Genomic DNA, 14,063 nt, shown 5'->3' with positions numbered 1-14,063 from the left:
CTTCTTTCATTCCTTTAGCCTTTGGAAAACTAATTTTAAACCACCTTTCATTCTATTATATAACATCATTCATGTATTTAACACTAAAATTGTTTTCATACCCTTTTGCTGCAATGAATATTGATGTACAAATACCTATTCGAGTTTGGAGAGGAATTGCTGAGTTACATATTAAAACTATTTCAACTTTTTGAGGAATTATCGAACTGTTTTCATAACAGCTAAAGTTTCACATCAGCAATGTCTAAGGATTCAATTTTTTCCATACTCTCATCCACATTAGTGTATTTATTTTTACTTATTTACTATAAGGGAGAAGTAGTATGACTATGGGTTTCATTTGCATTTCCCTAATGACTAATGATCTTAAGCATATTTCCATGTACTTATTAGTCATTTGTTTTGTTCCTCAGAGAATTGAGTCCTTGGCTCAATTTTTGTAATGTCTCCTTATTGCAGTGGGTTGGGTTCTTGGTGTCAAAAATAAGATTCATGGTCAGGTGCCAGAGAAACAGTACAGGAATTAAGGCTCTTGCCTTGTACACAGACAACCCTGGTTTGATCCCTGGCACCACATCTGGTTCCCTGAGCCAGAAGTGATACTTCAGCAGAGTCAGAAATAAACCCGGAGCACAACTGGGTATGACCCAATTCCCAGCATCCTCCAAAAATTTCAGAACCAGAGATAAGGCTCAAGTCGAAGAGTACATCCTTTACATGTGATGTACAGGGTTTTAGCAGGAAATAATCCCTTCACATTGCTAGAGTGGCCCCTGTTTAGAAAACAAAAAAGATAATTTTTTTTATCTAATAGATAAGAAATAAGAGGTTATTTATTGTTTGATTTGGGGGGGGGGGCATACCTCACTGTGTACAGGGCTTAATCTTGGCTCTGAGGTTAGGGATCACTCCTGGTAGTGAGCAGAAGACCATATGTTGCGACAGAGATTAGACCAGGGATGATATTTATTTTCACATAAAAATCTTTTTAAGGGGCCAGAGATAGCATGGAGGTAAGGCATTTGCCTTTCATGCAGAAGGACAGTGGTTCGAATCCTGGCATCCCATTTGGTCCCTTGTGCCTGCCGGGGCGATTTCTGAGCATAGAGCCAGGAGTAACCCCTGAGTGTTGCCAAGTGTGACCCCCCCAAAAAATTTTTTTAATAAAAATCCTTTTAACAATTTTACAACTTGACCCAACATACATCAAACATTAAGTACTGTTTATTGATACCAAACCTAAAAATCATATTAGTTTTCCAATGCAGAGAGGATATTACTAATTAAATTATCAAAGTTTACTTCTTTTTTATTATTTGTTTCTGGGCCATACCTCAGAGGTTACTCCTAACCCTGCATTCAGGAATTACTTGTGGAGATGGTTAGGAGACCATATGGATGCTAGGGAACAAACTCAGGTTAGAGCATACAAGGCAAGCACCCTACCTGCTGTACTTACTACCTCTCCAACCCCAAAGCAACATATTTATAGTAACAAATTAAATTCTTTAAAAAGCAAGTAACTTTGCATTAATCAAATTGAAACATGTTTTTTTCACTTTATGGGTCTCCTTTTTTTTTTTTTTTTTTTGGTTTTTGGATCACAGGCAGCAGTGCTCAGGGGTTACTACTGGCTCCATGCTCAGAAATTGCTCCTGGCAGGCTGGGGGGGACCATATGGGATGCCAAGATTTGAACCAATGACCTTCTGCATGAAAGGCAAACACCTTACCTCCATGCTATCTCTCCGGCCCCTATAGGTCTCCTTTTATGCTTCCTTTTTTTTTTATTTCTCTTCTGTTCAATTTCACTTTCTGGAGAAGATTATGAAAATGAGGAATAGTGTCCAAGTCTTCTGAATGTTTGAACAACCTGACTCTCACCGTAAATTTCCTTCAAAGGCCAAGGAAATAAATTATATCCGAATGACCATAAAAAAATGTTTACTCTGACCAGCTTGCCTAAGTTTCTTTTCCTACTTGTAGAATGAAAATTCTTAAGGTGGGGTAGGCTATATGTAATTTATTAATATATTTCCAAAAGTTTCTTTCAAAGTATCCTGAAGCCCACTTTTAGAAAAAGTGCGTAGAATTCCAGCGAGCAGATAGAATTAACATTCAGAAAAATAAAAACATGTTGATAATCATCTTACGGTTCAGGTTCCACTGTGACAGGAGGCATGTCTCTTCTCAGTAAAAATCGGTTCTCAGGCACTGGAGGAATCTCTTCTGGGCGAACTACAGGCTTCTCCCTTTTAGCATTTGAATCAACTGACTTTTTTTCATTGGCATCACTCCTTTCAGAATGATTTAAGAGAATAAACCAAGTTATTAATTTTAAAGGTACAATGCTTACATTCATAATGTGAAAGGACAAAAACTAAACATAAAAATAACAAAATTAGGGGCTAGGGACGTGGCTCAGGATACAGCCTTGCAGATGGAAGGCTATGGGTTTAATCCCTGGTTTGGGTTTTATTGGTTTTGGGGGCCATATCTGGCAGCACTAGATTAATCCTGGCTTTACGCTCAGAAACTACTCCTGGTAGGCTTGGGGGACCATATGGAATGCCAGAGATTGATTCCTGGTCAGCTGTGTGCAAGGCAAGTATGCCCTACCCACTGTGCTATTGCTCTGGCCCTCCCTGATACTCCTTAAAAAGAAATTACTGGGGTTGGAGCAATAGTATATAGTGGATAGGAGTGATAGCCTTGCACGTGGCTGACCTGGTTCAATTCCTAGTACTATATGGTCCCCCAAAGCACCTCAGAAATGATCCTTGAGCACAGAGCCAAGAATAACCCGACACTACCAGGTATGGCCCCCTCAAAAAAAATACCAATAACTCACAAATATTATTCAAAGTTCATATAATTTTCTCAAAGATAAAGTAAAAAACATTGATCCAGCTAGAAAGAAAACAAAACCATAAACTAAAATTCCAGTATAAAAGTAATCCAATGGGACTGGAGCAATAGCAGAGCAGACAGGGCATTATGCCTTGCATGCTGCTAATTTGGGTTTGACCCCTGGCATCCCAAGTCTACCAGGAATGATTTTTTAGCTCAGAGCCAGGAGTAACTTCTAAGCAATGCCGGTATGGCCCAACAACAAAATAGTCAAATGATTTAAATTTTTTATCTTTTAAGAATTTCGCATAGAGGGCCGGAGAGATAGCGTGGAGGTAGGACATTTGTCTTGCATGCAGAAGGACGGTGGTTCAATCCTGGCATCCCATATGGTCCCCCAAGCCTGCCACAAGTGATTTCTGAGTGTAGAGCCAGGAATAACTTCTGAGCGATGCTGGGTGTGACCCAAAACACACCCCCCCCAAAAAAAGAATTTTATATAGGGGGCTGGAGCAATATAGCACAGCAGTAAGGCATTTGCTTTGCAAGCAGCTGATCCAGGATGGACCTAGTTCAATCCCCAGTGTCCCATATGGTCCCCCAAGCCAGGAGTAACCCCCCTGAGTGTCTGAGAGTGGCCCAAAAAGCAAAATATAAAGCATTTCACAATTTCACATAGAGGGCAGAGCAATTACGCAACCAACGGGAAGGGTGTTTGCCTTGCACATAGCCGATCTGGGTTCAATCCTTAACATCCCATATGGTCTCCCAAGTCTGCCAGGAGTAACTTCTGAGTATAGAGCCAGGAGTAATCCCTGAGTGCTGCCAGGTATGACTCCCTCAAAAAATAAAACAAATTCCATGTATTATCTTTACCTGAAAATACATATATCTTTGATATGTCTGTGTTATCCCTAAAAAGTGGCAGATTAAATTCCAAAAACTACTTTCCATTTCAACAATCGGTTATAAAACTGAATTTACAAACACTATCCTCTTTTCCCTATGTTAATTTCAGTGACTATATTGGGCAGTGATGAGGAGGTGCTGAGTGATTATTCATTATTGTAGCCAGGGGTCCTGGTACTAGGGATGAAAATCAAAGTTCAGACTTCTTACAAGTATGTGCTCAGCCCTCTGGGCTCTTTCTTTGGTGTTTGACTTTCAGGTCACATTGACAGTGCTCAATGGCTATTCCTGGCTCTCTGCTCAGGCTCACTCCAGGTGGTGATTGAGATCAAACTGGGTGTAGTACAAATAAGGTAAGCATCTTAGCCTCTGTGCTATCTCTCTAGCACCCAGTGTTTTTCTTTTAAGAAAGATTATGTTGGAGTTTCATATTTACCCTTTTGGGCTCAATATATGTTTATTTCTTGGCTCTTCCGAACTGCTTGCTTCCTTTCGTCTCTTTTTAGCATGTTTAACTTTTGGTCTCCTTTTATGTTTTCTTTTTCTATTTCTCTCATGTTCAATTTCACTTTCTGAAGATGACTCTGAAGAGGATGAGGAACTGGAAGAGGAATCCAAGTCTTCTGAATGAGTTGTTTTCTTCCTTTTCTTCTCAAAAGCTTTTAAGGAATATTAGCAAAATTATTGGTACTAAATTTCATTGCTCTCTTTCCAAGTAAAATGTTTGGGTATTATTGTAAAACATATTAAATTCAAAACAATCTAAAATATATCTTTTTATGGGAGAGCTAGCACAGTGATGTGGTCCCCTGAGCCTGCCAGGAATGATTTCTGAGCACAAAGCCAGGAGTAGCCCCTGAGCGCTCCTGGGTATTGCCCCAAAACCAATAAATGAATAAAGTTTAAAATATATATATATATATATATATATCGGGCTGGAGAGATAGCATGGAGGTAAGCCGTTTTGCCTTTCATGCAGGAGGTCATCGGTTCGAATCCTGGCGTACCATATGGTCCCCCGTGCTTGCCAGGAGCAATTTCTGAGTCTGGAGCCAGGAATAACCCCTGAGCACTGCCGGGTGTGACCCCAAAACCACAATATATATATATATATATTTTTTTTTTAAGTTGATAAGTTTTCTGGCAATACTAGTAACAATACCGTTTTCCACAGTCTATATTACAGCTGGATCAGATAAGAAAATATGGAGTACATGTATAAAATGATAATGACAGATACTAAAACAAAAAGAAAAATATGGTAGTATAAGGGGAAGAAGGAAGAGCTGGAAATAGTATAAGCTGAATTGAATCTGAAGGAAATGTGTCATTCAGGTATCTGAATGAAGAACATTCTAGACAGAAGGAACTGCCAGGACAAAGTACTTGTGTTTTTGACATATCTGAGGCAAGGTTACATGACTTTATTTATGTAACAAGGAGTGATGAGGTCAGAAAAAGCAAAAGCCAGATAACCTCAGAATACTAAAAATATTACAATTTTCACTGAGAAGATAACCCTTAGGTGATAATTCAAAGGTCTAGAATACATGTTTTGGATGCAGGTATCCTGAGTTAGATTCCAAGCACCCCCATATAGTTCTCAGAGCCTGGCAGGAGTAAGGGAGTGTGAGAGCAGAATACAGAAGGTAAGGTTCTTGTCTTGAATGTCGTAACTTTGGTTCAATCCAGCACCATATATGGTACTTTTGAGTACCAGAGTCAGTAATGATCCCAGCACCAAAGGATATGGCCCAAACATCATCCTCAGTAATTAAAAAAAAGAAGCAGTCTTTGAAGATCACTCTGGTTCCAGTTAAGGTCAAGGTTAATGGTCAAGGTGTAAACAAAGAAATCAATTTGAGGTAATTGATGCTAGTTATAGAGGACAGGGGCAAAACAAATAGTTATAAGACTATGATTATGATACAGATGAGAGCTACTATAGTTTGGATCAGGTGAATTAGAAAGAAAAAATCTTACAATTTGGTAAGATTTTCTGACAGAATGGATGTAACGTATTGATAAAAGTATAATTAACCACTGAACTGCACACCTGTGGCAGTCCACAGAAGTTTCCTGGCAGACTGCCAAAAGTTCTTTCAGTTGGGCCAGAAGACAGTATATCGGGGATAAGGCACTATCCTTGCAAGTGCCCAACCTGGGTTCAATCCCTGGCATCCCATACCAGTCCTCTCATTTCCTTTACCTCCAACAAAGGCTTACCATCTTTTGTTGATTTTGTGGCAAGCACCCCACAATCAATAACTCTCACATCTGCATATGGTCTACTCGCAGCATCAGTTTTCAGATTTTCAATTTGTTCAATTACTTCAAAGCCAGAAATAACTAGTCCAAAGACAACATGCACCCTGTGACAATACAAATTCAAGAAAACATTGGCTTGCAGTTGGTGAATTGTAATAAAAACGAAGGTTATACATGACATCAAGAGACATTTACAAAAAGCAGTTTGATGTGTGAAACTAGAGAGGAATTAAAACTTGAAATCTGCTTTATTAACTCCTGAGTGGGGAGTCAGGAGTAACCCCAGATCATAGCCAGTTGTGTCCCAAAAAGACAACTCCTCAAACTGGGCCTTAGTTTTGCAGCTTATACCCCTTTAGTGAAATGAAAGGCATGGGGTGCCAAAATTATTATATTCAGGATGAGAGATAGTATGGAGGGAGGGGAATAAAAGCATTTGTCTTGCATGTAGCCAAACTGTCAATCCCAATACTGCATGTAAGCCCCTCCTGCCCACTGCCAGTAGTGACTTCTCGAGTAACCCCGGATCATAGCCAGGTGTGGCCCAAAAACACAAAAATAAAGTACTGCATGGGTAGGGGAGGGGAGGGAGAAAAAGATAAAAAAGAAATAAAAGTACTGCATTCAGGCCTAGAGCGGGAAAGGCATTTTCTTTCCATGTCTAACCTGGGTTCCATCCCTGGCACAACATATGCCCCCTCCAGCCCTGCCATGAGTGATCCATGAGTCAAGAGTAAGTTGTGAACACTGCAGGGTGTGTCTCCAAAACAAAACAAAGGACTGTATTCTGATCATTTAGGAAGAACCAGGCAGTGAGATTAACTCGGATCAATAGCGCCACCTTGAGGGCTCAGCATGATGCACTCTCATGAAGTGGCCACCCAAACACCCTCCCAAAAAGGTAGTAAGAAAGCAATTCTTACCCATCTAGGTGCGGAGCAGGTTTCGTGGTACTGTGCAATAAACACCAACACAAAGAAGATGGCAAAAATCAGATGTCAGAGCAGAAGGGTTTTTAAAAGCACAGCATGTAGAAAACAAAGAGGTAAAGATAAAAAGATAGGGGGAAAAGTTAAACATGATATATATTTAAACGAAAAAACCTTAAGAGTAATGGTATGTTTTACATATATATATATATATTCAGTAACTTCAAGAATACAAAATCACAACTTTCCAATATTCAACTATATATAATAGAATTTTAAAATGCATCATAGGTACATTTAAAAAAAATGAACCATCACTGGCCCTACAGAAAGTAAATGGTGACAAACACCTGTCCCATACGCTTGACTAATATCTTTTACTAGATATTTTCTCCTACTGAGTCAGTTTTCATCTTTTACGCAGGTAGATGGAAATAGGCCTCATGAGTTCTCTTTTCAAAACTTCCTGCTGTTCTTTCTATACATAAGGTAAAAGCACTGTACAATTCTGAAAAATGCAATAGGGAGCAAACCTTAAACTGGCAACACTTATTTATGGCAATGTAACAATAGATAACATTATAGATATTTTAAATTTTCATGGCCCAGAAAATACCTACAAGGTTTCTTGAACATCATAAATAGGCAGATAGTCAATCTTGGGTAGCTAAGGGCACATTTGCTAAGATAACCCAAGATGGTTTTCCCATGCATTTTCACAGATTTTGACACTGTGAATTGTGTGGAAAAATAAATCAAAAGTATCTACATAGACTCAAAAGTAGTACAAACATCTTAGTTTTTAAGAATGATAAACATATATTTAAGAGAAAGGTCACTGGGTATTCAAATTAAAGCAATTTGCATTCGAAGCTCCAATATCAATTTTAAATGGTAAGTTTAAAACACGTAAGTCAGTAAGTCACAAATTTTAATCTTTATAACAACACTAAAAATCCTTATTCTATAAGAATTGCAGTATTTACAATATTCAGTCCTGTAAGATTTAATTTTAGGGGCCAGATAGATAGTATAGCAGGGAAGCACTTGTCTTATGCATGGCACTATATATAGTCCTTCCAGCCCTGCCAGGAATAATCCCTTAGTACAGAGCCAGGAATAAGCCCTAAGCACTTCTGGTTATGGTAAAAAAAAAAATTTTTTTTTAATTAATTTTAAATACTTAAAACATCAATTTCAAATGTTTTAGAATTTTAAGAGGAATTTGGAGCTTTAAAAGCCACTAGTTTTTAGAGTCAGAGATATGGCCAAGCAGCAAAGTTCTTTCCTTGCATGTATGAAGCCTGCAACTAATTCTTGGTACCACTAAAAATAAATAGAAACACGTCTCAAATTTTCCTTAAAAGACTGAGAAGTGGTCATTCACATCCAAATACAGTACTAATGGACAAAAAAAGAGACAAGAAAGAGGAGGAGAGGAGAGGTGGGTGAGGTATAAAAAAGAAAAGGTAAAGGAGAGGAGAAAAGTAGGAGTGAGAAAACACTACCAAACAAGTGGGACAAACAAACTAGTTTATCAAACTAGAAACTAGACATTATTCTTGGACAGCAACTTTTAGAAATGTGCTTTCCATACTCATAAAACTTTGCCAAAGCAGATAAACTAGTATATTTGCTCGACAGTAATTTCACTGTATGAAAGATATAAAAAGCTTAAAATTTAATAATAAACATATTCTACCATGTTGAGATCTCAAATATTTATGTAAAAGTGAAAAAATTTTACTAATTAGATACATTCCTTTCTTTCTTGATCTCTTATTCTCACAACTCTGAAATCTTCAGCTATTAGAGAAAAGTCTAAGATTTTACTTCACAATTGCGGAAACCTATTCAATTTGCTACCTTGGCTACATCACCTTTGAGGCAATTGATAGCTAAAACATTTTAGGGGCTACAATGATTAGCACAGTGGGTAGGATGTTTGTCTTGCACACAGCATATCTGGATTCAATCCTCACCAGGCATCCTATATGATCCCCTAAGACTGCCAGGAGTGATTCCTGAGTGCAGAGCCAGGAATAAGCTCTGAGCATTGCTGGATATGGCCCCAAAACAAACAAATTCTAACTGGAATGATGCAGCAACATGGTATTTGAGACTCAACTGAAGAGGAAATACAGCTAATGTTACTACCTTCAAGTTTTATTTTTAATGGAAGTTAAAGATCAAAGATGTTCTTTACTGCAATAGTGAAGAAAACTAATTTAGACAGAAATTCTTTCAACATTTAGCTGTCCCCATTATGCCTAAACTGGAGTGAAAATAATTAAGTTCAGTATCTGCAATTCAGAAGGCAGAAATATATATTCATATTTTAATTGGGTTAAGCTACATAGCAAGAATATGGGAAGGGGCTGGAGAGACTGCTCAACAAATGTAGCATATGATTTGCATGCAGGATGCCTTGCCTAATATTCTACCCAGGAGTAGATTCCCAGTACAAAAGGGGTTCACTGGCTGTGGGCAAACATTAGACATAATGAGAGACACTGCCAAATAAGAGATACAAAAGGGGCGGGGGTAGAATAACATACTACTCAGGTCAAGTTATTCAATTCTACATAATAGAGACACAAAAGATGTCTCAGCAATTCTAACTTTTAAATTATCTTTTAAAATCAACTAAATGGTCATTAAAAAAACCCATGCAGGTGACATGCTGTACTACCATACCAAGAGTAAAAAGTTATTAACTTAAAGTGAGAAACTATCATAAATCTGTGAATTGACATATCTAAAAGAAAAACCACATTTCAAATGGTAAAACATTCAATCAATATTTCACTACTCTTATCACAAAGATATTGATTTTCCTATTTTCTCCATTTCTCAACCTAGTGTAACAATATATGAACCAGGTTTCATTAAAGCTGTATAAATACTAGAAATGAAAAGTGTAATCATTACTCATATAATCTACATTTTATGCCATTACTAAGTTACCCTCACAAAAATTAATAGTTCTTTACTGAAATAATCTCTAAAACCATTATATATTCAATACAGATCCTCCACCCCCATATATAGAAAATTGGTGGAAACAAGCCACTGAAATTGTCTTCCCCAGGATTAATCATGAACAAGAAAACACATTTGTTTTACATGTATTACTGCCATACAGACCAAGCAGAAAGGTTTTTTTTCTTAAAAAGTTTCAATGCAAATAACAACAGGATAAAAGAGATAAAGGCAAAGAAAGAAAAGAGAGCCTTAGAGTAATGAGACATTACCTTTGGAGCGCACGGTGTAACACTCTTTCTGTAAATTTTACACAAAAATGGCAAGAAATAAATTGTAATACACTTTTAAGACAAGACTGAATGTTTTAATATCAATATAACTTTGAAATTAAATATTCTCAAGTTTATGCAAAGCAAGAAAGCTTTTGAAAATGGAGGGCTCTAAATTTTCTTTCACAGAGTATGTATGTAGAGATGAATTATGTTTAAGAAAAAGCCTTGTGGTTAATGTGGGAATATTCTCAGATCTTTAATATTAAAGGTAATATTAACACCAGAGTGTGAATAACGATTATCAGCAAAACATTGCATCTCCTTTCATAAATCCCAGATACTAGTTAAATCAACTTTCTCAAGAAAAGAATAATGAATCCTGAATACATGCATAAAATGTCCAGGAGCTACCCAGAAAGCAAAATTTTCAATGGAATTAAGAGAATTCAAAACAAAATTTGAAAATATATTTTTATTTTACTAATTTACTTTCAAATAAAGAACATTTCATGCCTCTACATTTGCAAAAAAAAAATTTGGGGATGGAAGTGAAGACCATATATCACATCACAACAGATGATAAATAACTATAGTTAGTTTGTAAGTATTACACACATTTTATCATTTTTAAGTCACAGAAAATAATGATAAGCAATATAACTAGGATCTTAGGGATCTTCATAAAAGTTATAAAAAGGCTAGGTTTGCACAATGGTAGAGTGCATGCTTTTTCAAGTATGGGACATTGGGTTTAATATGCAGAACCATATATACCCAAAAACAAAGAAATATAAAGAGTGAGAGATCTGAAACAAATAGTACAAAATGTTGAGAAGTCTCTTTAAAGAGCAAGCGACAGAGAGGGAGACATAAGTAGAGCAAATACAGCAAAATGTTAAGAACTTAAAAGGTGAGAGATGAAGTATCAATGTATACTGTTAAACCTTGGTCATAATGGGTTTTTTTTCCTAAGTCTGCTTGCTTTCCCATCAAAATTTTTTTCAAAGAATATACATGGACCAATTTTATTCTATTAAAGTTTACACATTTCTATTACTACTTAGACCAGACACTACATTAGGTACAATGTACAAAATTCTTTATGGAGAAATTTCAAACATATTTAATCTTTAAATACTTAAAATAAACTCTAATTTCTTGTCAAGGTATTGATACATAAATTATAGTTAAACAATACAATTTTGGTGCCGGAGAGATAGCACAGCGGCATGGTGTTTGCCTTGCATGCAAAACATCCAAAACAGACAGTGGTTCGAATCTCGACATCCCATATGCTCCTCTCCACCCCACCCCCCCATCCACCACATGCCTGCCAGGAGCGATTTCTGAGTGTAGAGCCAGGAGAAACCTGAGTATCGCCGGGTGTGACTCAAAAACCAAAAACAATCAAAAATAAAAAAAAATTGCAATTATGAAGGCCAGAGTGATTGTATAGCATGATCATAGCAGATTCATTTGCTTTGAACAAGGCCAACCCAAATTCAATTCCTGAGTGCAGAGCCAGGACCAAGTCCTGAACACAGCTGAGTGTAGTGCCAAAATCAAAACCAAACAAACAAAAAACAATTTTTCAAATAATATGGAGTTTCAATGACTGCTGTGAAAAATAGTGACTTTTAAAAGCATAAAATAGTAAGCAATAAAGAAATAAATATTTCAGTTTAATATAGCCTCTCTTTTTAATTTAACCCCTTAAACCATCATGGAAGAGGCACCAAATTGGAGAGCAACAAAGTCTATAAAAAAAAAAAAAAAGCAATGAATACTATACAAAAAGCCATATTATAGTGCTATACTATCCAAAAAGCTACCAAAAATAGAAGGTTTGAAAATCCAGCACTGTTAATATAGATGAAACACTACTAGACACAAAATTTCTTGCTAGTAATACTACATGGCATATACTCATTAACTAATATTAAGACTATCATCTTTGTTTTCATAATTAAAAATAAAAAATTAATAAAAAAAGAAAAAAACGAATATTAAGACTGGTGGTTAAGAATAACTTGATACTGGGCCCGGAGAGATAGCACAGCAGTGTTTGCCTTGCAAGCAGCCGATCCAGGACCAAAGATGGTTGGTTCAAATCCCGGTGTCCCATATGGTCCCCCGTGCCTGCTAGGAGCTATTTCTGAGCAGACAGCCAGGAGTAACCCCTGAGCAATGCCGGGTGTGGCCCAAAAACCAAAAAAAAAAAAAAAGAAAAAAGAATAACTTGATACTAAGATTACTTGGCTATGATTAAGTTTCATGCACATCTTTCTAAAAAAATATACATTAATCTGTGAAGTCATATCTAAAAGGAAGAAAAAAATAGAGATTCTCAGGTTACTAATGCTAACAATTCTTCTTACACAGATTCATGAATAAATATATGGAGAAAAATAATCATTTCTACCAAAATCCACCAAAATACCAAAAAGATATTATTACCAAAACATCTACAAAGTTTTTTATAAGCCCTTTTGAAAAGAAACTTCCCACCAATTTCCTTGTTTCACTAGTCTGAAATTACATTCCACCACTCAGGTTCAGAAGCCACTAGCCACTCTGATTCTTATAATCTAGACAGGTCTCAAACTCAATTTACCTGGGGGCCGCAGGAGGCAAAGTCGGGGTGATCCTTGAGTGCAAAGTCAGTAGTAAGCCTTGAACATTGGGAGGTGTGACCCAAACAACTAAAACAAAACAAAACAAAACAAAAAAAGATTCCTCTAGGGCAGGGCCACAAAATGTTGTACAGAGGGCCGTTTGAGACCCCTGATCTAGAACATCTTATGTATTCTTCACATTGTTCTATTTTTTTTTTTTTGTTTTTTTTTTTGGGGGGGGGCCACACCCGGCGGTGCTCAGGGGTTACTCCTGGCTGTCTGCTCAGAAATAGCTCCTGGCAGGCACGGGGGACCATATGGGACACCGGGATGCGAACCAACCACCTTTGGTCCTGGATCGGCTGCTTGCAAGGCAAACACCGCTGTGCTATCTCTCTGGGCCCACATTGTTCTACTTATAACTTAAAACATAATACTTTGATCAAACTGTAAATTGTAATGTTTATACATTATTTTTTAAAAAATTAAAGAAGCCAGAGAGATAGCACAGCAGTGGGGGTTTGCTTTGCACGCGGCCAACACAGACAGACCTCAGTTTGATTCCTAGCATCCCATATGGTCCCCCACACCCCCCCAAGCCCCCATGCCTGCCAGGAGCAATTTCTGAGCTCAGAGTCAGGAGTAACCCCTGAGCGTCAATGGGTGTGACCCCCAAACAAATGTATATGTATGTATGTATGTATGTATGTATGTATGTATGTATGTATGTATGTATGTATATGTTAAAAAATTGTGTTTTCTGACAGTGGCCAATGACAAGACACTGTACTTTAAGAGTCTGGAGGCAGACTTTTCTCCTCTGTAGCTGTGCTATGAAGCCCTGCACAGACTAAGCAAAAAGCATGACCACTGTAACCAACATTCTAACTAACAGCAACATTCTAACAACAGCTGATGACCAGATCACTGCTTTTGACTCAAGCAAGAGAAACTCAAAAGTGGGGGTGGGTGGGTGGAAATAAAAAGTGCTTTACATTACTTTTCACACTGGACAATTATAACTATTTCCTTTAACATATAGCAGTGTTTGCATAGAAATCATAATTACATGAAATGGGATCAACTGACAAAACATTATCTTCTGTTTATGATCGCATTTTCACACCAAAATTTATTTTTTGAAATGGGATAAATAACTTTATGAAAAACAAAACAGAGGGGGCCGGGCGGTGGCGCTAAAGGTAAGGTGCGCCTGCCTTGTCTGCGCTAGCCTTG

The 14,063-nt window shown here is 37.3% G+C and overlaps 1 protein-coding gene across 1 annotated transcript in view; it reads right to left on the bottom strand.

Annotated features, from left to right (window-relative positions):
- The window catches only part of NKTR (natural killer cell triggering receptor), a 51,317-nt gene that overhangs the window by 18,687 nt on the left and 18,567 nt on the right, over positions 1–14,063 (bottom strand). Inside the window, exons 6-9 of the mRNA XM_049781794.1 lie at positions 6,950–6,979; positions 5,985–6,130; positions 4,195–4,417; positions 2,153–2,296 (exon numbers count right to left, since the gene is read on the bottom strand). Coding sequence (XP_049637751.1) covers positions 2,153–2,296; positions 4,195–4,417; positions 5,985–6,130; positions 6,950–6,979 — 543 coding nt within the window. The remainder of the gene's footprint in view (positions 1–2,152; positions 2,297–4,194; positions 4,418–5,984; positions 6,131–6,949; positions 6,980–14,063) is intronic.

This window comes from Suncus etruscus, chromosome 10 (genome assembly GCF_024139225.1).
Source record: "Suncus etruscus isolate mSunEtr1 chromosome 10, mSunEtr1.pri.cur, whole genome shotgun sequence".
NCBI classification, from domain to species: domain Eukaryota; kingdom Metazoa; phylum Chordata; class Mammalia; order Eulipotyphla; family Soricidae; genus Suncus; species Suncus etruscus.
Note: the sequence above shows the minus strand (reverse complement) of the source record. Positions and strands in the feature narration are given on the sequence as shown.